The following is a 25,991-nucleotide window of genomic DNA, read 5'->3' on the forward strand; positions in this document are numbered from 1 at the left end:
TGACTGGTAGGACATTGTAGCAGAAAATTTTGTGTACTACGCTTAAGTCCAACTGTAGACGGCGTAGTTCAAGGTTGTCCAAGCCCAAAATTTCAAGCCTGGTGATATCGGGTATTCTGTTGCGAGCAGAGGAGTATAGTACTCTTCTCGTGAAATACTTCTGGTATCAATTATTAATTTAATAATTAATTAAAATAATTATTAATATTTGCAAAATATATATCAAGTTAATTCTTCCTGTCAACAGTAGTTTGTAGTTGGGTAAGGCTGTGTCAGAGATGGGTTGAGATAAGCCTTAGTCACTTAAGTCTTTGTTTCTAGCTTTGGAAAAGGAAAAGTGACAGCATCATGTAAAACTGCATGCCAATACCTGTGACATACCTGGACTTAGATCAGCATCCTGCTGATTTGGAATAACCCCGTATTGGCAGAGAGTGACTGCTGAGTAGCATGCATGTTGACTTTCTTAACCCTCTTTATTTCTTTACAATGCTGTCTTTTAACGGACATGTTACAGACCTCCTGGGAGAGGGTGAGTAATGCTTGATTTCTAAGCAGTTCTTCCAGCTGAAATGTTTAAATGTTCAATTAGACTAGGCCTGTCTCTGTTCAATATATTTTACTGTGCAATCTAGTATTACTTTGGCCTTTTCTGCTTACTGTTCCTGTTTGATCTTCCTGTATGGACGCATGTAGACAGTTTGGCTGGATTTTCCAGTGTTACCTCTGAACCACAGATTTCAGATCCATTTGCACCAGAACCCATCCTAGCTCCTCCTGCTGCAACTGCTGACACAGCAACTACTTCTGCAACTACCACTGGTGCTGTTCCTCCGGCTGCTGCGGCTGAGGTGGATCTCTTTGGAGGTTAGTTAGCTGATTTATTCACTACCACTTTCTCGACTGAAACACGGGGAGGATGAAGGAAACATTGGTCGGTGTTGGTAGCTTTCTTCATCTCACCTACAGCATTAATAAAAATTTTGAAAAGAGACCGGACGTGCATGTTACCGCATGCAAAAATAATTATGGGAAGTAATCTTCATAGGAACATGGGTGGAATGAACTTACCTGTCATAAATGTGTTATATTAAGCAGCGTAAATCTCTTTCCTTGCGAATAGCAATCGGTTTGAGACCTGTAGAAGAGCTTAATCTTTTTTCCCTTCTCTGCTTAAGAGTGGTCCCTTGTTCTGAAGCTGTATTCAACCTGACTTTACTACCCCAAATGTATCAGCTATACCTTCTGAAGCAAATTGAACTTTGGATAATTAAGCAAAAAATCTGCCCACCAGAGATGCCAGTTATAAATATTGTAGAGGTTTCTTTCTCTGAATGGGAGAAATAGATCTATTGGTATTGCTACACTTATCACCATTAACCATGTTATGCTAAACTGGGGTGAGGAGGTTGGCCCTTCTCTTGCCTTATCTGGTAAGTTGTAGTCTGCAGAATAATATAATTTGACAAGATAAAAGTTTTTCAGGAGGAAAAGTACATACTATAAAACAAATATACATACATACATCGATTTAGTGATTCTTCAGGTAAGCAAAATGTTTCCAATATAACAGCTGTGAAATTTTATCCCATTTTCAGTATCTGCTTTCAGCATTTCAGTGTGACTTTTAGGGTATAGCTTCCTGTTTACCTTAGCTAAGTAGAGTTCTTGAAATTGAAATGTTCTCAGTTATTGGACAACTGCCATACAGTTTTCTGTAACGTGTGTTAAGCAAAACAAAATTGCTTAAAAGCTTCATTTATTAGAATACAAGTTCAGCACAATCAGAATTTGGCAGACTCCATTTCCTGTTGCTTTTTTTCTTATTACTTTGCTCTTTAATAGTTCTTACAGGCAGCTTTAACTTGTTCTGTTGCAGATCAGATGCATGTCTATGTGAGCTTTTTAGAATAGACAGCAGGATTTTTATTTTCAAGGATGAATATTTTTAACTTTAAATTGTCTGTGTCGTAATAAGCATGTGAGTCTTCCTGTTTCTAGAGAAATTGTAAGTTTGTTCTTTCTAGTGGGAAATTGCATGGCAGCAAAACCAACATGTCCTGTTTTAATTCTGAATTGCCTTTTCAAACTCCCCACCATTGTGGCTACTTCAATCTTTCCCTGTTTCTTCTGATCATTTTGCACAATCTTATTTCCTGCTGCTGAAGTTGGCAGGGTTTGTAGTACTGTACACAATTAATAGACAGAGAGATATAGACTACAATTCACTTGGGCTACATGGTTGAGAAAACAATGCATTTGCATTTGCTGTAATTAGAGACATCCAGGAATATCCACTGAGTTGTGGGAAACAGAAAAAGGCTAGATCTAGTTTTCTAAATTCAAATCTAGAAAAAATTCCTGCCTCTCAGTAACATTAATGCTTTGAAAAAAGTAGAAGCTACGTTTTACCCAATTTCCTCATTTTCTTGGATTGATAAAAGAGGACTTGCTTTGATTAACTCTAAAGGATAGTTCAGCATTGCATAAACAGGCTAGTGAATTTTTATCACTGAGGATGCCAGATAAAAAGATTAGAATCAATATCCTTATTCAAAGTGACTGGAACTGGTCATTGATAATGTTCTCATGATGTAGTAAAGCTAAGCTTATCCTTAAAATTAACTTGAAGTTTTAACTGTGAGATACCAGAGGGAAGAGCAATTGGGTGCCTCAACTTTTCCTTCTGTGGTCTAATAACATTTTTTAGTCTATTTTACTTCTCCAAGGGCGGCACAATAGCTCTGTGGTTAAGACACTGGGCTTGTTGACTGGAAAGCCGGCAGTGCCATGAAAGACCCAAGTGCCATATGAACCGGTGAGTTCCCGTCCTTGCCCCAGCTCTTGCCAACCTAGTAGTTCGAAAGCATGCAAATGCAAGTAGATAAATAGGTATCACTTCGGTGGGAAGGTAACAGCACACCATGTTGTCATGGCAAGCTACATGGCCACAGAAATGTCTTCAGAAAGTTCTGGCTCAATGGCCTTGAAACAGAGATGACTATCACCCCCTAAAGTTGACAACCACTAGCAGAATAAAGTCCTCAGGGACTCCTTTTTAACTTACTTCCCCCATCTTAAATAATATATGAAACAATTTGACAGAACAGGAAAAGTTACTCTGTTAAGAACATTGGTTATTGAATATTGATTATTGAATTATTTTTATGTTATTTATTAGGTTTTTTCTCCCCCTTGGAGGTTACATATGCATGCTGCTCAAGACCCTTATACAAGGAGCATTTTTCGCCATTAGCTTTTCTGCTTATCTTGTGCGTACTTCCAGACTGTCGCGATCTTTGTGACCTAATATAATTACGTGGGTTGAGTTTAGTTTGAAAACTGACGGTAATTGCACAAAACAAATGCAACCTTCACCCTATGAACCTGCATTTTGTATAAGGGATTTTTTTTTATGCTATTTAACTTGGTTCTTTTACTATATTTTCTTCTTCTTTTTATTCTTCTTCTTAATTTCTGTTTCTAAACCTGCACTCAAGATGCCTTTGCAGCTTCTCCTGGTGAAGCCCCTACAGCACCTGAAGGGGCAGCAGCACCAGCTACCCCAACCCCTGTAGCAGCAGCTCTTGATGCATGCTCAGGAAATGGTGGGTTCCATCTCATTAGCTCATCTGTCGTTGTTGTGTGTGTCATACTAATTAAAATAAACTTCATGGCAGTATGTTTATCACTTAAGGATGGGGGAGGGGTTCTAAAAAAAAACCAACACACGTTTTCCCCAGGTATTTGGACAAAAGTTCTAATCGAACAAAATTGTGTCAAGAAAGCATTCCTACATGATTTGCTCGCCAAAGCCTTTTTTAATTGAAAAATGTTAACAATGCTGAATCTTGCATGTAGCTGGTGGAATGTTTCTCCAGTTAGAAACACCTTAGTTTAGTAAGTGAGAGGGAGAATGCATGTGGGCAAATGGGCACCTATTAGTACAGATGTCAGAGAATCAACAGTAGTTAACAAAGCTGTGCCTTTGATCTCTGTTTTGCATGTATGTATAAATGATGGTACGTGTGTGTATGATTTAATCCACACAGGGTGTGGCTTTTCCTATCTCCTTCCCGGCTGATCCTTTATATGTGTATATTCTGCCGTTTCCTTTTACAAGACCCCTTTGCCCCGTCAGAAGGCAATGCAGAGGCTGCTCCTGAGCTGGACCTCTTTGCTATGAAGCCAGCTGAGACCGGCGTTCCTGTAGTTACCCCTACAACTAGTGCAGCTCCTTCTGCAACCAGTCCTACTCCAGTTGCTGCTGTGGCCCCTCCAGTCCCTGCTACAACTGCTGCTACTACTGCTACTGTCACTACTGCTACTACATCTGCTACTACCACCTCTATCACCACCTCTGCTCCTCCTGCTGCTCTAGATATCTTTGGTGGTAACTTACTTAATTATTTCTTTCAACTGATACATTTTGGGGTGAATTAGATTTTCAGCCTGTGAAAATCTATTGCATATTTAGACTATATGGCAATTATTTTTTGAAAAGAAACAAGGTTTACAACAGGGAGATACAAATTAGTAAGACACAATATATTCTTCATCTAGATTTGTTTGAATCCACACCTGCTGAGGCTCCGGCACCACCTAAGCCAGATGCAGCTCCTAGCATAGACCTATTTGGGACAGGTAAATATATATAAAAGTACTATCCTATAATAATGCAAGTTTGTGTTTTTAGATTTCCATTTTATTTGATTGCTGAGCAATTTTTTTTCTCAATCATATACATATCTATCTCTAATCTTCATGTAATTTGTAATTCATTTTCCTTTGGCTTCTGCAAGATACTTTTTCTTCTTCAATTACTGGAGCTTCTCCTGGGCCCGAGAATTCTCTCACTGGTGATCTCTTATCAGGTAGGCACTTCCTCTTTAGACCTAAGTTATACTCTTGTGGCTTGTCACTTTCCTTCCAAAATACCTGTGCTGTCCCAGCCAGTCTATGGGAATTGGATAGTTACTTAGGAATTATGAGCTGTCCCCTTAAGGGAAGGCATCATGGTAAATATAGTTAAAGGTATCCTGGGAAATGTAGTTCATGTCACGTGGCCACACCTGTAATCCCAATTGGTCACTAATTTGACCCTCAATGGGTTGGGGGAGTTTCCCTCACTTTTGCCTGAACTCCCTAACTCATGGCAGCTGCTTTCTATCGCTACGAGATGGGTTAGGAGATAGCCATCTTTTACTTTTCTGTATCCTGCACAGTAATGGATTTGCGAGCTGTGCAGATGTAGATAGATAAACTCCACAAAACATCCATAACAAAGTACATTTATTGGTTCATCAGGTATCCTCATAACTCACATTTGTGACGAAGTTCTTCTTTAATGACCAATCCTTTGTATATTTGCCTGGTAGTAAAGGATGGTTATCTCCTAACCCATCTCGTAGCAATAGAAAGCAGCTGCCATGAGTTAGGGAGTTCAGGCAAAAGTGAGGGAAACACCCCCAACCCATCGAGGGTCAAATTAGTGACCAATCGGGATTACAGATGTGACCATGCGACATGAACTACATTTCCCAGGATACCTTTAACTAAATTTACCATGATGCATTCCCTTAATGGGACAGCTCATAATTCTTAAGTAACTATCCAATTCCCATAGACTGGCTGGGACAGCACAATACCTGCGAAACATGATCAGTTTTACACTGTTGAAAAGTTAGTAAAGTCAAAACTGAACTGATCTCCTGAATATTCCCTGAGTCATTTTAGATGACCTTTGATCAGGGATCCCTAACCCTTGGTCCACAGACCGGCACTGGTTCGTGGCTCACTAGGAACCGGGCTGTGCAAGCAACTGAAGCCCCCATCCATATAGACATGGGATTCAGGCAGCGTGCAAAACCACGCCTCCCTGGTCCACGGAAAAACTGCCCTGTCCCCGTCCCCCAAAAGGTTGGGAACTGTTGCCTTTGAAAACATTTACGCTGTTATAATTAAAAAGAGGCAGCTCCCTCCCACAAATCTTAGATTGTATAAGACTTGCCCAAGTTCCCACGCAAGCAGTTGACCTAGAACATGAAACTGTTAATTATACTCATAAGATCTTGATAATAGAAAATGAAAACATAATTATTTTAATTTAGGAAGGCAATGTGTGCCACCTTCTGCTAAATTTGTAGTGCTAATCCTGTTTACAGACTTCTATGTGCAGTTTACATTCAATTTCTTGTTCAAATTATTGCTGAAAGATGGACAGAGTCAAAAGCCACCAGGAGAGCTTGTTTATAATCGTAACCCAGGAAAATAAATTTATGAGATACATAGTCTTATAGCATCTTCCCTATTGACAGATTTACTTGGTGATTTAGATGTAGTTCTAAGTGATAGTTACCTGCTATATTAATAAGCATTTTCAGGTCCTAGGGTCATAATACTGACCTCCACAGCTTATCTATTAAAAGAAGGATCAAGAAGCTGCCATGATCAGGAAGTTTTCCTGCTATCCAGAATCCAGGAAATCTAAATAGTTAAACATTTCTGGCTATAAAATTTGATCATATTTTGAGATAACCAGAATTCCCATAGCATGAATGAAATGAGAAATCTGAAAACAACAGCTCTTGAGTGTATGCATGCAATAATATAAAACCAAGGCATGCATACACACACACACACACACACACACACACACACACACACACACACACACCCATATGTATTATTACCGTATGCAGTCCCTGCGTGTGTACAAGATAGATAAAAAATGGCCAAAGAACAGTTTTTTTCTTTTCAATCTAATTTTTAAACATATCTGCTTTTATAGTGGATACTCTGTGAAAAATTTAAAGGGAATTTAGTTTTTCCAAGTCTTCCCAATATATACATTGTGTTGTCATGGGTTCAAGGTAATGGCCTCATCATTCCTAATTTGCTGATACTAAATATTATCATGCTTACTCCAGTGGACGCATTTGCAGCACCATCGTCCCTGCCCACTGCTTCCCCGGCTAAAGTGGACTCTTCAGGTGTGATTGACCTGTTTTGTGGTGGGTATTGTTGTTCCTCACCATTCAAGTACTTCCCATTTCATTTCAGGGTTCATTTCATTTTTCTTTGCCAGCAATTCAACATTTCACAACAGTTGTGCTATACTGTGTTGTGCTTCTTTTGCTTTTTAACATTTTGTTATAAAATGCAGTTGGGGTGTGTGTTTTTTATTGTCATCTGTCCTTATTTCCACGCATGGAATTCCTTTCTTGTTCAAGTAACTATTTCATTCTTCCTCCTACAGTATAGAATTTTCAGTTTTACAATTATGCTTCTCTACAGCATGTATATTTCTCTTGACAGCTACCTGTTAGCTATTTGTAGGTTAGGGATGGAGTGAGGGATCTGTCTGTCTGTCTGTCTGTCTATCTATCTATCTATCTATCTATCTATCTATCTATCTATCTATCTATCTATCTATCTATCTATCTATCTATCATCTATCTCTATCTATCTATCTATCTATCTAAATCCATCCATCTATCCTCCATCTATCCATCCATCTATCTGTCTGTCATCTATCTGTCTTATCTGTTCAGACAAGTCTGGTAGAATTGAGGCTGCTCTTGTGATGCTTAGCAATTATTTCTCTATGGCAGGTGTGGGAAACGAATAGGGCTACACGCATGCATGGACGCACGTACGTAAATTGGAAAAAAAATAGTCACCTTCAAAATAAAAGTAATGCAGTTGTATTGTGTGTTGTATTTACCTTTGATTTCTAATTTCCGATTGACCTCACACAGGCTTGTTAGGGACACCCAAAAAAGCCAGATGTGGCCTGGGGGCTGTAAAATGCCCAGGTTTGGTATATGGGCTTCTGGGATGTTAATTGAAATTATTTTAATACATAGTATCTACTGTCTTTTAGTTACAAACCACGAAGGGTATAACTGTGATCAAGCATAAAACACAAACTGTTACTGCTTTTTATCAAAAAGACATGTCCTTCATAATTTGCGATATTATTCAAGAAAACATTAGACACTTAAAGGGGAAAAAGCACAAATGATGACAACTTTCATTAAGAGCAGTGATGATATACAACCAGGCAGAATGTTTACCTTACAGAAGATACATTTTTTTATGATTGGAAGCAGTATAAATTAGGGAAATCCTCAGATTTACAGAATAGCAATAGATATGAAACATGTTATTAGATAGCACACTCATTAAATTTTACAAATAAATTTGGTTCATTTCAGATACCAAAAATAAAAATACTGTGGAAATTTTTCTCCTGCAAATACTGTTGATATATTGATTATTATTATTTTTTGGTAGAGCCTCCGTCTCAATCAAACGAAAAGCAATCAGTATTCCATATGCTTCATAGCAGTTAGTCTCTCTCTCTTTGTCTCGCCTGGCTCTGATGCCCTTTATATTTTTGCCAAAGGCAGATGGGAAGGCAGGCAAACAGGCAGCTCAGTAGGTGCTGGAACAATCTGTCTGCAGGTTCTCCTGAAATGAGATCCAGAAAAGGAAAGCTGCAGAATACCAAGGAAAGAGAGGCAACAGAGAGTATTCTTGTGGGACTGTATGTTTGTGGGAACAAGCAGAGGTTGTCTTGCTCGTGTGCACAGAAAACCTGCGATGATGAATGGATAGGTAAAATGTAGAGGAGGAAAAGAAGAAAACAGTGCATTAGAAAAGAGAAAATAAAGGGTTTCTTTTGAATTCTGGAGCCACAGCTTTTGTGCCTGCTTCGAAAACCTATTTGCAGATGTCTTAACAAACAGAAACCTCCATTGATTTTCTTTCCTGTGAAGTGAAGTTGCGAAGCACTTTATTCAAATGCTTTATACATCCCTACTGTCTGCATTCACTTTTTTTTTTTTTTTTGGCAATGGCAAAGCACCAGATTGCTCACAGTACTTTTTGTTTTTGATTTCTTAAGTGGCCACTTTACAAATGACAAGATACCAATATTTTTCCATCCCTTCTTATTTCATTAAGAGTATCTGCTTCCAGACTATTTCCCATGAACCTTCAGTGTCCTGTTCATGATGCCTCTGTATAGGATTTGTTTGGGCTACAACATATCTTGCCTTCTGACTGCACAACCACACCCTCATGTAACTATGGTTACAGCTAGTGAGAAAAGCACCTCCTTGCCGAAGTGTCGGCATGCTGTTCCTTTTCATCACCAGACCTAGCAATACACTTTAAAATGCAAAAGAAGAAATTTGGCTTGGAATTTTGCAGCTACTCCTTTGTTTGCTCAGACGTATTTACAGGTGGCTAGATGAGTACATACAAGATCTTAAGAAAATATGAAATGATACTAGGGAAGCGACAATACATTTTATTAATTTTCTGCATGGTTTATGGGAAAGGGAGATCCAAGGCCTGTATTTTGCAGCAGCACAGGAATTGAATGATACCCTACAAAATTCTACTGGACTTTGGACAGGAAATACTTACGGTCTCCTTAAATTTTCTATGCATAGATCTACACAGGGTTGCAAAACTAGTTTCAAAAGGGTTTGGAGAAATGAGGAAAAGAACACGCTCTCAGAAAGCTAGCAGTTTTCTTGGGGTCATCTTCCTGTGGAAAATCTTATCACTGCCATCCCTTCTCATCAGTACATCTGCCATACTTCTGAAATTGTCTGGGTCCTTCTTTGGTTTCTTCTGATTTTAGAACAACTTGTAGGAGAAGCAGTGACGGAAGCTGGGTTTGGAGTCAAAAGAAGAATCATCCTGGACTCTCTACGTAGCCATAAACGGACGTGGTCAACATAGAAACTCCAGGCTGGTTCTTCTTTTTGAATCTGCTCTCAGGTTCTGCCACTCCTCCTTCTATTCGGATACAACTATTCCTCGGGCTGTTTCATATATTTTACCAATCCTTCCTTTATGGTCTTGAAAATCATGTCACATTCATAGTTGCATTCTCCTCCAAATGTTACATGTTTATATATTTACAATATCTTTAAATCCTATTATCTTTTATTGCTGCCTTATGGGGGAAAAAAAAGATGCTTTTGGAAGTGGCCCTTCGGAGCCCCAACCTGCAGTTTCAACTGCTTCTAGTACTTCTGCTTCTGCTGACCTATTAGCTGGTAATGAAATATAATTGTGGTACTTTTTAATAAAGGGTGTGCATGTTTTTACTGCATCTTTTCTGTACTGTGACCAAAATAATAGCCAATGAACCATCACTAAGGCTACTATACTTCCAAACTATAAACATTCTGTGACACTTACCACTCCAGGAAGCTATATTAATTTCTCTTTATAAATATTAGTAATCATAAGTATTAGTAATTGCTGCTTGCAGAAAATATCCTTAGTTGTAATTAAGACATTGAGAAGCTCATGTGTTCCCCCTGTTTACCTATGAATTTATATGATACTATTCTATTTATCTACATATTGGTTTATACTATTAGTCTATAATAATTACTAAGTAACATGTAATTAGTAGCAATCTGATTCTTATGGTATACAGCTGTGTACTAGATTTGAAAGAACGGTCAGGAAAGAAGGCACAAATTGTTGCTAAATAAGATCCTCTCAATCCAGGGTACGTGAACCAATTAAATTATATGACAGGGTATTTCTTATGTTAGTTCAGAATGGCTTTCTGCTTGTTTTACTGAATGTCTGAAGCTAGGGTCTTCAACAGGACAAGGAATGGAAATTCACTTAGACTTCAAAAGAAATTCCATTTCTAGCTCCATAAATTTATTGTTGTTACTGCTTTGAATATTCAATGAACACCCAAAAGAGAAGATATAAAACAGATACAGATTTATTAGAAAGCATACATTCTGATAAATAGCTACGTATCAATTCACCTTTTGTTTTATTTGAGATACACAGTTCAGAAAATATGCTTTATAGTTTGATTTTCTTTGCTACGGTTGAAACTTGATAGTGCATGCTAATGTGTATAATGTGTTTTGTTCCGTCAGTCCTAGGTAAACCAGGTTAGAAAACTAAAGTCATGCATGCTAATATTGTTTTCATTACAAGAGTGCAAAGTCTTATAAGTCTGAATTTGCTTCCCTTTTCCCTTTAACCTTCTGAGAAGTAGGGAGGGTCTTGCCTGAAATATTTACTCAGATTACAATTCTAGCCTGACTCAGATTTATTTTATCTCAGTGTTGTCTTGGTTGCAGTTCTTCCTCCTGTTCCTCGAGGTTATTCCTTCTGCAATTTAAAGCAGGAAGGAGAAACAGTTCCTACAAACCGAAATAGCAGTTGTCAAAATGGGTTGCTAGTCTAATCAATGCCAAATCCGCCAACTGTTTACAACACATAGGGGGAAAGAATGACATTAATTGCTGGCCTATTGTGTCTTCCTGAGATTAATTTTTAAATAATAAACGTAAACGTGCAACCTTTCTCCTACACAGATGCAAATCTAACCTTTTTTAAAAAGCTGTGCTAATCCCTTGTGAAGTAAGGCAACATTTTGTAAACCTCAGAGAAGGTGGGGGAGGAGTAAAATGTAATAACTTTTTACATTTCTTTTTCTGAAAATCTTATTAACTCCATCCAATAGTCTCAGTTTTCCCCTTTTCAACAAGCACTGTTCCTACTTGTTTGTAATTTGATACTCATTCAGTCTCTGTGTATCACCAAGCTTTAAAGTACTCCTTTCATACCCACTGGCTTTTGTGTTCAATCTGTATTCTTTCAGCATCCATTCTTGACCCCATCTCTTCTTGTTTTACCACATTTACTTCTAAGTAAGCAATTTCCAATTAGTGTTTTCATTTCTCTTGACATTTCCAATCCTTACAAAATGAGCAGAATTACACATTTATGGATAGCCTTTTCACTTTTTTTGCTTCCATTCGTTTTTAGAATATGTGCTACCCACTACTTTTCTATTTCTCAAAATGTCTCCATTTTCTCATGGCTAGAAAATATTTACTAAGATACACAATTTGTATGTCTGCTTTGTTTTGCCACTTATGTATCTGTTGTAATTATTCATTCCATCTTGCCTGTCAAACACAAATGCCTTCACATTAGTACATTAATTTTCAGAACCACACTCCATTTTGCAGAGTCCCCAACCCTCAGGCCACGGCCTTCAGAACCAGTGGGCCCGTGCATACGCAGCTTCACTTGTGTGAGCATCAGGCTGGCGCGCATCCGCACAGCTTGATTTGCGTAAGCAGCGGATCGGCGCACACCTCCACAGCTTGGTTTGCACAAGTGGCGGACTGGCACACACCTGCGCCTGTGTGAGTGGCAGGACGGCATGCACCCATGCAGCTCAACTTGCATGAACGGCTGGCCGACACATACCTGCCGAGCTTGATTTGCGTGAGCAGCGGGCCAGTGCACATGCGTGTGCAGCTCAACTAGCGCAAGCTGTGGGCCGGTTCCTCTTTTTCCCGCATGGGCCGCCAAGCCATAAAAGTTGGGGACCGCTGCCTTATTTTATTATACAAGTACTGTATCTAATATTTGCTGTAAATCATTTAGGTTTGCAACGTATTTGCCTGCCAAACTACTGTATATGTCCCTGACAACACTAGACCAATCACAGGCATTCATTAGATACTTGTATACATATACATTATGTAACAAGGGGAACATCAAATGTCCCTGGCTTCAATCTCTATTGAACAGTTCACTAACCTTTTCATGCATTCATATGCATGCTATACTTCTGTTGTATATTGTTTATTTTAGGAATCAACACTTTCACACAAAACATGTTTTCTTTAAATAAAAGTTTCTCATTGATTTGCTTTTCAGGGACCTGTAGAAGAGCAGAATTCTGCAGGGCAAACTCCTTATCTTGTGTGAATCCACATTTAACCTACCAACTGTTGCTCATTTCCACACTTTATACTTTTACGGGCAACAAAATTTTGCTAACCCCCCCTCTATACTTTTCTGCATTTATCCTTGGTGCCTTTTAGTTTCACTGTGGGAACAACAATAATAATCCCATCAAGAAGAGGAAAGGAACTTTGTTTGTCAAAGCCAATTATAATGTTTTTTTCAGGCCTGTAGATTAGTTCTTAGTATTAGGCTAATAATTAATTTATTTCTCTTTAATTTTTTTAAAAGGCTTTGGAGGTTCTTTTATTGCTCCTTCTCCATCACCTTCCCCTATCACACCAGCTCAGGCTAATATATTGCAGCCCAATTTTGAAGCAGCATTTGGAGCAGCCCCTTCTCCTTCCCCTGCTGGCAGTTCCTTTGATTCCTCAGGTGAGTGAAAGGATTCTTCTGTGCAGCCTTCGTCTCCAAAATATGCTACTGTAATTCTCCCTTATGTCTAAAGTATTTGTTTTTTTTTCATGAAAACATTCAGAAACAGATGAATATGTAGTATACTACTTTTAATGTATAATTTGCAAAATAGTTCCTTCTACCCACTTCTCTTCCATAGGATTTCAGCACACATCAAACCAAAGTGCCTATATTCTGTATTTTTTGCATGTGCTTTATATGCATGGTCATTTAAAAGAAGCTCCTGAAATTGCAGATACCTTTATTCCTGTACAACTCAGCATATGGCTATGTGGTGCTGCCATTCTCCACAGCCTTTCCCAAACACGCATGGCACCAGAATTTAAAAATAAAGGAGGTCCAGTGTATTTTGTCCTTTGACACAAGGCTTGACTTTTCATTACTGCTCTGTCGTTTCTGTTTGTGTCTCTTTCATTGTCTACTACCATGCTGGGGCCTTGCTACAAATTTGCGTTTTGGGTGAGTTCTGCAACAGAAAAAAGTAAAGAAACCAAATAGTTTAGTAGTACTTTGCTTTATAGTTACTGCTTGCCGGAGCATAGTGCAACTCTGCTTACTACCATTAGCATGCATACTGTATCTGTTATGAATTGGCGTTACTGACTATGTAATGTTGCCTGGATTAGATAGTTCTGGTTCATTAGATACAGTGGGACGATATTAGTTGTTGGTTTTTTTTGTTTTTTTTTGGTATGCAACCATTTGGTCAGCAGCTGTTCCAGCATCCTTGCAATCATGTGATCACGATCTGGATGCTTGGCAACCCATTTGCACTTAAAGCCACAAGTGCCACATGATTTGTACTTAAAGCCACAAGTGCCACATGATTACATGATTGTCATTTGAACCTTCAATGCCAATTTCTTCCTGGCTTGGGAATTCTGGGAGTTGATGCCCATCTTATCCATATTGGTCCATATATCTTGATGGTTCGTTGGAAGATATAAATGTGTTTTGTGTAGAGCATCATTGGGTTTTTTGTGAAATCCATCTCAAACCCAGACAGCCTGATACGAATTGCATAGTAAATAACACATGACTACTGTGGTGCTTCTATTAGCAGCAGAGTAGTAATGACTTTACCCACAATCAATAAGGAGAAAGGCCCTCATCTTGTCCCATGGCAATATTAATGCAGCCTCCCTCCCCCTATTTTACAAGAATTTCCTATCTGTGCCCTTTCCAAAACCCAAAGGGCCAGTCTATGGCAGATCATCTTGGAGAAAAATCTGTGGTTGCTAACAGTGACACAAACTTGAAAGTACATAGTCCGTGCTCTTTCCACTGAAAAAGATTTCCCACCCACTGGATTTTTAAAAAAAATTTCCCAGGTTATGTCTATCAACAGCAAAAACAATGCTTACCCCAAATCTTTGTCTTTTACTTTACTTTCTACCTGCTCCTTTTTCCCCCCTCTCCCTGAACTTGTTCCTAGAAAGCATTCATTTTACTTTCTAGCTTCCTTTGTTATGTCAATATTTTAATAAAAATAATCTTTACAAAAGAGACCATTATTTATTATGATTATTTTCCAAATCTGTAAATCAGGAAATAATAATTAGTTGCAACACTCCCACTTCAGACAAACCCTCATGTAAGTCTTAAATAGCTAATTGGCTAATAAATGGTGATTCCTTTGGTTCAAATGTTGTTGGAAAAATCCAGAAATGAATAGGAAAACCTGAATTAATTTTAGGGGCCATACTGGGTGAAAGTAATGTCAAACTGACTTTTCTTTTTTACTGTTCCAGAAAATGGTAACATTCTCATTAGATTTCTGGACACAATAATATGTGAATCAATTCTACCATATATGAGTGTTAAAAACATAAAAGTGTGCAGTACAGCAACATGGACTGTTTTCATACTTTAAAAAGTCAGTGTTGTCTAATGCTTTGTCTTATTGTAGTATGTTTGGAATTCATTTATTTCAATGTGTTGGTCAAAAAGCATGCATGCCTTCCATTGGCATTACGTTGGCATTAAATCTGTGTGATGGTTCAAAGATCAGTAGTGATTTTTGTATGTTTTTAAAAGGTTGTGGATTCTCCATTTAAGCATCTGTTTATTATGTGAAAGTTTAATTGCCTGAAAAAGTATTTTTCCTAATCTATTGATTTTCTTAAATTTTCCAGTGTTTGATGGCTTAGGTGATCTTCTTATGCCCACTACAATGCAAACTGGTCAGACTTTGTCCTGTGTAGGCACAGCCATTGCTTCTGCTTCAGCTGCAACCAAACCCATTGGAAGTGATCTTGATTCCTCTCTTGCAAACTTAGTAGGAAGTAAGTCAGATAAATTGTTAGGTTTGTCAGTGATTTTCTTTTTATGACCGTTGATCTTTTACACTTACACTTACTGCACCAGTTGGCTATTCCTGAGTTCAGTTACTATGTTTTGAAGGGTGTGTTTCTTCCCTTATGTGGGAGGACAGTGTAGTTGTGTTACAATTTAGGTTGTAACAGAAAGTTCCTTTTCTCATCCTGAACTTTTGAGACCAAGGTGCATCATGTTTTCATATTGCTCAGTCCATGTAATGGACTGTTTAACAAAACATATATTTCTAAGAGTAGCTTTTAAAGTGGAAAATATAAAAATAATGATTGTTATGGAGGAACAATTAACATTTTCTTAAATTTAGCTTATTATGTCCTGTGTATTTATAGTTAGGAAAGTAATCAAGAAAGTAATCAGGTAAGTTGAGGTCTAGATCAGTTAGAGTTGTGACATCACTGACTGAATGGTATAAGAAAATTTTCAGAGATATAGTGTAATTATATATAAAATCTAACTTTATCATTATATAGTTTATTGTAACTTTTAGATAACTGACTGAATGCTGCCTAAGTCAGCTCAACCTGAGTTGCCTATTTATTTGGTGGACAAACATGTTATTTCTTGACATCTACTATCATATGAAACAATCTTTTAAGATTCCTGGTTTCTTTTGCAGATCTTGGAATTTCTGGTACCACAACAAAGAAGTAAGTAGCTAGTTAATGCAAAGTCCCAGATAGTTGTGTATTTCTAATGTAATACTGTAGTCAATATTTTTATATAGTCCATATATGGCCTTTTGATGGTGGTGTTGGTGGTTAATTATTATTATACATCTAATATTGCAAAAGGTAGAATGATTTTGCGAAACAGTCAAAATGGTAATTTTTTTTTCCAATCCAAAATGTCAGATTTTACAACCTAATGTAATATCAGTAATCTCCACAATTTCTTCACTTTCCTAAAAAACAAATGTAAATTACAGATATCCTCAACTTGCTACCACAATTGAGCCTGGAATTTGAGACATTAAGCAAAGCAGTCCTTAAGTGTGAGATGCCACATGACTGCCCACATGACTGCTTCACTCAATGACCACAGCCTCAGCACTCCTGGTTGTGGCCATCAAACAATCACACAGGTTGTTAAGTGGACAGAGTCCCATTTGGCATGCATGTGGGGTGGAAGACCCTAAGACAGGGCTGTCAAATGTCCCGGCCCGTGGGCCAGATGCGTCACACGCTGGCCACACCCATGCCCGGGATAGGGGAAAGGGGGGGAAAAGTCCCAATATGTCATGTGACACCGCTGTGACAACATGACTTTGGCATCCCTGCCTTAAGAGGCTGGAAATGTTCCCTGTTGAAACCCAAACAGGATTTTCAAGGTCCTCGTGGAGGAACACTTGTGCTTGGCCTGCACTGGCCTCTCAAGTCCTCTCCCATCCATCTGAGACGCCCCATGCTCCTTACCTTATTGCACTACCTCTCTGCTTTGATTTTGGCTCCCTCTACGTTCTGTCTGAAAGAGCTGCATGCCAAAGGCTGTTAGCTCCTCTGCGTGCATGGAAGGGAATTCCTTCAGCAGGGTGAAAAATGGAACTCAGATCTTCAGGATCTGAATTTAATTCTGCACCCCAGGGAGGTTCTAATCTCTCCTCCGCACACAGACGGGAAATCCTTTGCTGGGGTGCAGAAATGGATTTCAGATCATCAGAATCTGAGCTACATTTCTGCACCCTGCGGATGTCATCTCCATGTGTCAAAGGAAACTCCTTCCATGGGGTGCAGCAATGAAGCTCAAATCATCAGGATCTGAGTTCCATTTCCTCACCTAACTGAAGCAGTTCAACTTCCCTTGGCAGGTAGCTCTTTTAGCCAGCCCCTTGAGAAAAAGAGAGAATCCCCTTGGCAGGCAACAGCAACTTGCAACCTTCTCTATTGGCTTCCCCAGTTAATTTCTGGGAAAGCCAGCAGAGAAGATTGCAAATGGTGACCACATGATTGTGGGCCTCTTGGCAACTGGTCGTAAATTCAAACAAGTTGCCAAGCGCCCAGATTGTGATCAGGTAACTGCGAGGATGGTGACCTGACATTTTACAACACCCAAAATGATTTATGGGCTATAAGGCACCCTTTCTGAGGCCTTCATAACTTCAAATGGTCAGTAAATGTCTAGTCCTAAGTCCAGGACTATCTCTATTCCTAAATAAATATGAAGAGGTACAGCAGTGACACTATATATAGTACTTAATTAATCCAGAGGCATGGTGCAGTTTCTTCTGTATTGTGGAGTGCAGTTAATGGGTTTTCAAATTCTTTTGCGCTTGTCATCGAAAACACTTTACAAATTGCATTGTTTTTCCTTGTGCTTGGTGAAGATTCGGTCATGTTGACTTGAAATTTATACCAGCTTGTAATCATGCAATTACGCCAGCAAGATTCCAGCCCAGAATTTTGCTATGCTATGTAGTTCTGCCTGCCAATAAGTTAGCACTCGTATTCTAAATCGTTCTAAATCTTAGGGGAGACCTTCAGTGGAATGCGGGAGAGAAGAAGTTAACAGGAGGAGCCAACTGGCAACCGAAAGTAGCACCTGCAACATGGGCGTCTGGGGTTCCTCCGAGTAGCCCCTTGGTATGTGGAGATATCGCACATTTCATGTAGATGTAGAAAATTCCATGTGAACATGACTGCTAAACTATTGGGACAGAGTTAGTATGTCAAAATGCAGCCATATACTAAAGTTTTGAGATCCAAAATTATCAGCATCATTTGTCTATTCCAAAACTGCAGTTTTGATACATTTTTACGGAAATGGGAGTCCCATCCTATTATTGTTATATGCTGCATTGTTATCTTACTGTTCTAGCAGTGGAACACTTCCTCGTTTCTCAAATGATAATATATTTTGAGTTTGTTTTGCAGTTTTCATATAATTGAGTTGTGTTCTTGCAAGCTAATAAATAATAATGTAATAGTGAAATTGCAACAGGAAACATTTTAACAAAAGACTGTAACATATTAAATATTGAACAGCGTAATGAACTTTCCCGGTGTAAGGAAAGCAATAGACTAAATGCAAGTGTTTTTTTTTTCTACCAGAAAGGTTGGGCGTTTGTTTTTTATGTAAGTAGCCTTTTGTTATGAAGTTATACTAACTGAGAGACCTGGCTACTACCAAACTAATGCAAAATTTCTTTATTTTTACAGTCAACCTAAACTTGAGATACTAATTTGCAAATAACCCTTGCATCTGTAGACCAAGTTATTTTCTGCTTGATAGGTATTTCTAGGTATTTTTTCTATCTGTGCAGTGAAACAGAGGGGCAGGAATATTTCTTTTAGATATTTTATCCTCTTCATTTATAAGGAAAAGGTACAGTCATTTTACTCTCTGCTGAATAGCTGCCTTTTGGGCACATTTTGCATTCCCAGATACATCTTCTGGACATTGTTTAAATGTAGCTCCACATAAAAAGCATTGGAGTAATCAGAAACAGTTTGATTCCATTAAAAAACCAACCTCCTGTGTTTGTCGTTTTCAACATTTTTGTATGCAGAATAAGTCTAGCTTTTTGCAACACATAATTAATTAAATGAAGTATTTGCAGCAGGATACAATGCCTGCAGTTAACTGATCTGATATCACCTTAATGTTGGCAGCCTAGAGTTCTTTAATAAGTGCTGAAAATTGTGACATTTGACAATTGTCAATACATGAGGGCTTTTAAACTGTTTTTATATGTATAAAATTTAACCAGTTAGTGATTTATCTCTATTACTCCAATCTCTAGACAGGATCTGTGCCTCCAGCAGGTGCTGGCCCCCCTACACCAGGTGCTGCTTCTCCACAAACTGGATCAGGATTTGGGATGGTAAGGACTAACTCAGATAGGAGGGGAAAAGTACTACTTTCCACTTCTCCAAGTGACTTCTTCTTCCTTTACACTGGCCTTTTAAAACATCTCAGTAATCTTATCTGGGAAAATACAATTTGAATAACTACTGGAGATACCACAGCAGTTCTTCCTGGAAAACAGTCGTCTTTTTCCCAACTGCGTTTTAAGGATCCACATCCTGAAGCTTATCTTCTGAACATTGTGGCCAAAATATATGCTTTTTCCCCCCCAGGAAAAATGTGCATTACATGTTATTATTTCTGGGGGGAAATGCATACAATGTATTGTGTACTGAATAATGTATTCTTCTGATGCAATGTTCACAGTCCAGTTGCTGGAATTTCTAGCTGACATCTTAAGTTAATATACTCTACTCTGAGATGCATGTAGGTGGAAATTGGTTCACATCTGAGAAAGATACCAAAAATGTGTGTGTGCACGCACATGCACCACCCCCACCCCCCATGGAACATTCCTATTTTATCAAGAGATTTCTTGATAAAATGGCATCTCTTAGACCAGAGATCTCCAAACTTGGCAAGACTTGTGGACTTCAACTCCCAGAATTCTCCAGCCAACATAGCAGGCTGGAGAATTCTAGGAGTTCAAGTCCACAAGTCTTAAAGTTGCCAAGTTTGGGGACCCCTGTCTTAGACGTTATTTGTTCTCAAATCTTTTCCAGCCGCCTCCTGGAGCTGGCGTTGGGATGATGCCACAGCAGCCTCTTATATATGGACAACCGATGATGAGGCCACCATTTGGAGCAGCTGCAGGACCTGGTGCACAAGTAAGAACTTGCCTGGTTTTGGAGAAAACAGGGGGAAAAAAATCCCCTTTTTGTTAAGTCCTTTTTATTTCTGGAAGGCAGTCTAGTGTGACATGTTACTGTTTTCAATTCAAACCATCAAGACTTTTCAAAGTTACAATATAAATGTTGTGTAATTGTTTAGTTTTTAATTTTTAATACCCCTTTTTTAAAAAACTATTTCTTAAGCTGGTTTAACTATTAAAAATATGCCACTGGTGCAAAAATGATTCCTCCTCCCAGTGAATGTTCAGATGTATTTGTTTATTTATATTTCATACTTCTAAACCTCTCACCTCCCTCAAAGAGAGACGATACATGATAAAGTGATTTTATTTCAGTTTTTATTTATTAATTTAAAAACTGAACATCACAATAGTTCTCATATTTGCTCAGTGGGACAGAGCATAAGCCCATATTTGTGAAGTGCATATTAATTTTGGTTAGAGATGGATCATAATAGTTGTAATTGTATTTTTTTTTCTTTCATGCCCTTATCCTTCTGGAATAATGGAAAACTATTCAAGGTTTCTCCAAGTCCAACACCTGCCACCCAGAGCCCCAAGAAGCCCCCAACAAAGGACCCATTAGCAGATCTTAACATCAAAGATTTCTTATGAGCTATTTAAGGTATGCTCTTGTTCTTCTATCCTTCCCCCGAATATATTCAAGCTTGTATTCTCCTTTATATTTCACAGGGGGTGCTAAGAATTTATTTTGATTTGAATGGTGTTAATTCAGTACTGAGCTTGCTGAAAGAACAGCTCACATGATGTAGCGGTTGAAGGGTTGAACTAGGATAGAAAACACCCAGGTATATATGTTCACACCCAGTCATGGAAGCTCACTTGGAGGACTCTTTTGTCAGCCCATTCTGCTTCACAGAAAGATTATTGTGGAGAGAAAAGGAAAGAAGGCTTCCTTATGAGCCACCTATAACTCCTGAGCAAGGGACAAAGTTTGCACTAGGCAGTAAAAACTATGAACTTTAAAAGCAGCAGTATCTTTCTTTCCCTTCTCTGATTCTTACCCACAGAAAACACAGACATTCGTGTGTGCAGCACACTTGCTATCAAACAACCCTATTTCTCCTGACCATTTCTCCACTCCAAGAGCGGAATTTAAGCACTTGATTAGTATCTTGAATCAAATGTTACAGGTCTGTCGCTCTCTCAGTGTGTATGTATATGTGCCAAAGATAGAGAATGATACGTGTATGAAACTCTTCTATAGAATAGATGTGGAAGAAAATGTGCTTCCAATTATTTTACATCTTAGGAAAAAAGAAGAGATCATTACATAGCTGAGGGAAAGGAAAGTTATATCATCGGTCGTCTGGCATATAAATCAGATTATGAAACTGAATTTGAATGGCTGTCCCTTAAATTTAATAACACTTCTTTCCCCCCTCTTTTTGTGATTGTAGTTTTGTGAAAGGATAAGTGAAGACGCAAGTTTGGAATCTGCAAACAAGAATTTTGTTGCTCAGAATTTCCAAGTGAGCCACCAGTACCAAACCCAGTGCTTACTCAGACTTCTCTCCTACTTTCAAAACGTGTAGCACAGCTGTGAAAGTGATCATAGGAATGTGTACTATTTTAGTTGTTATCCCTTCTCTCTCTCTCTCTCTGTTTGTGTACTTGGGTTATAATTTATGTGTTTCTCAACTTAAACAATGGATGTATGTTTCTGATGCCTTCTTAGTGCTTTTCTGAACCAATCCATTAGGAACAGATTATGCAGCTGTTGTGTGGTGAGCCATTTGGAGCGATGTGTCTGTGTTTCTGGAGGTCTTAATGTAAATAACCTTGGCGACCCTCTAAATTTTCTCTTCAAATCCAGTTCCCTTTGCATATCTGTTATACAAAACAATATTGTGTTTATATCAGGTAGCAAGAAGAACACTGTTGATCCTTTTTTTTAAAGTGTGTGGAATGTATTTTTTCCCCAAGCAAGATTATTATCAAATTTTTGTGGGGTACATTTTAATTTCCTGACATTTTATCTACTAATATGAATGAAATTCATATTAATAATCTTCTATCAAGTTACGTGACAAAGGTTGTTAAAAAAATCCCCCACATAAAAATATTTTATCAGATTTCTTTTTAAAAAGTGTCTTTTATTTTCATTAAAACCATCATATTTATCATTGTTATTTAAAATGCACTGAAAACAAGTAAAGGGTAAGTTTCTTGCCATATAATTCAAACATAACAAAAACAAACTCCTTTAGGTTTGTCAGGCTACTTGGGCTGCCCACTGTTTCCAGGGGGAAATCATGAATTTTTCTCCCCTTTTGCTTTTATGTACATCTGTCAGTTTTGTTCTTTTCTGTACATATCTTAGATTAGTGTTTTTCATCCCCATACAGCACTATGTATTTTCTGTACTGTTTGTGATTAGAGGTCACACTGAACCTGAATTATGCCCTTTACTGTAAACAAAAGTGTTCTTTTATCATTTTAGTTTGTTCTCTCATACTGTGTGTGCTGATGGCTTAGCTTAAGATTTTTGACTTCTTAATAAGGTCACTGTTGATCAGTGTTACAAGTGGCTTGGCAGCTCTTTGTTAAAGCATATTAGGTTGGAAAGATGTTCATCTAAGTCTTTCAAATTAATATTTAATCAACATGTGGTACTATTTTTAAAAAGTGGTTGTATATTGTTGGGATAACATACCTTGTAACGACAGAGAGTTAGAGAGAGAATTTCAAATGGATTTGCTTTGTATTTTGGTTTGAGGAAACCCAGTGCATGTATACCCTCTGAGATGCAATAAAACACCTTGATCAAAGTAAATTCAAAATAAAGTGGTCTCTATTTTTTTTAAAATTATCCAGTTTATGATTATAGTAGAGTACAACTGCAGTAGGGTTGGTTTTCAGAGTTTAATAATTGTGGTCTAGAGAACAGGTTTCTCGATGTTTTGTCAGCAACTGTGGTATCTTTAAAGGCAAAGTGATCTGCTAGGCAACTGAGCAGAGACACCAACCTGCACCAATGAGAAACCAACTCAACTTAAGGCCAGTTAGAAGTCAGAACACCCGGCTATTAAAAACAAGGGCCCAGTCAAACCCTGCTCATTTTCTTTGTTCTGATGATGCCGGACACAGTGAAATGTGAATGGTGAAATGTCAAGAAATCTTGTTTTCTAGACCAGGGTCATTTAGCATTAAAGCTTATTCACTATCCAGCCAATGGCAGTAGTGAAAGTGGTATATACTAAACCAGTATATAACCGTGAGAGTTTACATTTTTTTAACCTTTCTACAAAACAAAATGACCTTGTTATTTTATTCTAAAATTAAGTCATGTCAGATGTATGCCAACACACCCTCTGTGGAATTCATTAGCATTTTAAAATTCATATACATAAATTTCCTGAAATGTGCAAAGTCACTTCAACAATCTGAAATAGAGTGCTCTGTATTGTTATTCTATAGCAATTTATTCAATCATTGAAGCTTGGTTCTAAAAAAGTATGCACAGCAGCATCAATCAATACTGGGAAGATATTGATGTCAGTTGATACATTGCAATACGTGTTTTTTTTAACTATTGAAACAAGTTTAACAGTGATTTCATCTCAAAAGACGTACTGCAGATTTGGAAAAGGTTCTAAATAGGACAAATAAAATTATCCTAAAGCTAGGAACCCTTTTCTCAACTAGAATGAGGACTTGGAACTGCCATTTCCTGAAATTCCCTGTCTTTGGTATGCTGGCCACATTCTGGGAATTTTAGTATCAGTGTACCTGGCTGAGTCATAAAAATATCAAAAGGATTATGAAAAACATAATAGAGGAATGTAAAATTATAGTTTGATGAAAGCAGCTACAGTGTTTTTTAATAACAGTCAGATTGGATTTTATTTTTCTGTGAGAGATGTGAGATAACCCAGTAAAGTTGATCATGGGAATTTATAACAGGCACAGTATTTAGTTAAATCACAGAGTCCCTTACTATAGCACTGCCAGCTTAAAAAGAAATAAGACAAATTCATGAAAGGATAATGCTTATGGAAGTTGGACGTAATATTGATTATGCTACATGCACTGTTTTGGGGTATTTTTGCTGTAGATATGCCAGTATAATAAGAGCGAGAAGCAGCATGCTTTTGAACTGAGATACAGCAATGGTCATAAGTATGAACCAGTTGCCAAGCATCTGAATTTTTATCACATGCTCATAGGAATTCTACAAAGGTGGTAACTCTGAAAAACGGTAGGTCATTAGTCACTTTTTTCAATCCCATTGTAACTTTGAACGGTCATTAAATGAACTGTTGCAAGTTGAGGACTATCTGTAGACTTCTTCAGTCCATATAGCAAAAAACTCCCAGAATTGTGCTCAAGATTCCGCTTTAGGAAGGAGGTTAGATTTTAATTAACTGAGAGAATTATATTATCTTAATTTAGATCGTTAAAGACTTCAACATTGTACACAAAGTTATATTCAAAAGAAAGATGCTTTAATTCCAGACTGCTTCATTGGCCATGTATTCATAAAGACAATTTACTCTTGATTTTGAGATTTTTAATAGCCCTGCATTTATAGCCCTCTCCATCTCCACAAACGAAAGGGAAAAGTAATAATTCTGAAGCCTTAATTTTAAATCCTGTTGATCAAGTCTGGACATGTTCAGTTGCATTATTTGAATTAACTGCAAAGGCTTAAGCGGGAAGCTTCTTAGCAGACCAATATTTTAATTTTGAGGAAAGTGTTAAGTGGAGATCTTGTTTAACGTATTTCAAAAAAAAATGGTTATGAAGGTGCTTTTTTTCCTCCTGTGCAGCCCTGATTTTTAGAAACAGCCTCTTTCTGTTTCATTATAACTTCTATTCAAATAATTTGTATTAAAACTGGAAATAAAATGAATATTTGCTGAGTTTTCACACGTGATATTCCTGTTTAAAGGTTAGAAAAAAAAAACCTAATGCTTAGAAGGTTGAGTTGGGAACTGGTTTTATTATAAAATAATAATGTTTAAGAAATGTTTCTTAAACATTCAAAATGTTTAAGAAATGTTAAACTGAAACATAAGCTTTTAAAACCAAGGCTGCCCCCTGCTGGATAACAGTATGGTATGATAAATGTAAAGAAATACACCATGCCGCTTTCCATGTCATCCTTTTCACCTTATCACATCACTGGTATGATAATCATATAAAGGTAATTGGTGACAGTCTGGAATTTGCTGTGAAATGGAGCTGCACAGACTCAAGATTCTTTCAGACAGGATTTCTGTGGTTGCAACTAAGAACCAATTGTGCAGATAACTGTTCTCTAGCATATGGAAAAACAGATTAACAGATAATCAGAGTTGGAAGGGACCTTATAAGTCATCTAGTCCAACCCCCCGCCCAAGCGGGAGACTCCACACCATTTCTGACAAATGGCAGTCCAATCTCTTCTTGAAGGTCTCAAGTGATGGCATTCCCCCAACTTCTGAGGGCAGGCTGTTCCATTGGTTGATTGTTCTCACTGTCAGAAAGTTTCTCCTTATTTCCAGGTTAAATCTCTCCTTGTTCAGTTTCCATCCATTATTCCTTGTCTGGCCTACAGGCACTTTAGAAAATAGCTTGACCCCTTCCTCTCTGTGGCAGCCCCTCAAATATTGGAAGACCGCTATCATGTCTCCCCGGTCCTTCTCTTCATTAGACTAGCCAAGCCCAGTTCCTGTAACTGTTCTTCATATGTCTTAGTCTCCAGTCCCCTGATCATCCTGGTTGGTCTTCTCTGTATTTTTTTCTAGAGTCTCAA

The 25,991-nt window shown here is 38.0% G+C and overlaps 1 protein-coding gene across 1 annotated transcript in view; it reads left to right on the forward strand.

Annotated features, from left to right (window-relative positions):
• SNAP91 (synaptosome associated protein 91) overlaps positions 1-23,027 on the forward strand; it is a 90,537-nt gene extending 67,510 nt beyond the window's left edge. The window contains exons 15-30 of the mRNA XM_087944065.1: positions 518-532; positions 697-867; positions 3,501-3,608; positions 4,124-4,393; positions 4,564-4,644; positions 4,803-4,874; positions 6,930-7,013; positions 9,996-10,079; positions 13,057-13,200; positions 15,378-15,527; positions 16,196-16,226; positions 18,044-18,155; positions 19,316-19,396; positions 20,103-20,207; positions 20,753-20,855; positions 21,652-23,027. Of these exons, the coding sequence (XP_087800191.1) occupies positions 518-532; positions 697-867; positions 3,501-3,608; positions 4,124-4,393; positions 4,564-4,644; positions 4,803-4,874; positions 6,930-7,013; positions 9,996-10,079; positions 13,057-13,200; positions 15,378-15,527; positions 16,196-16,226; positions 18,044-18,155; positions 19,316-19,396; positions 20,103-20,207; positions 20,753-20,845 (1,601 nt within the window). The 3' untranslated portion in view covers positions 20,846-20,855; positions 21,652-23,027. The remainder of the gene's footprint in view (positions 1-517; positions 533-696; positions 868-3,500; positions 3,609-4,123; positions 4,394-4,563; positions 4,645-4,802; positions 4,875-6,929; positions 7,014-9,995; positions 10,080-13,056; positions 13,201-15,377; positions 15,528-16,195; positions 16,227-18,043; positions 18,156-19,315; positions 19,397-20,102; positions 20,208-20,752; positions 20,856-21,651) is intronic.
• Positions 23,028-25,991: the final 2,964 nt, after the last annotated feature.

This window comes from Notechis scutatus, chromosome 1 (assembly GCF_049901735.1).
Source record: "Notechis scutatus isolate UNSWTSFEM ecotype Mainland chromosome 1, rNotScu1.2, whole genome shotgun sequence".
Lineage (NCBI taxonomy): Eukaryota > Metazoa > Chordata > Lepidosauria > Squamata > Elapidae > Notechis > Notechis scutatus.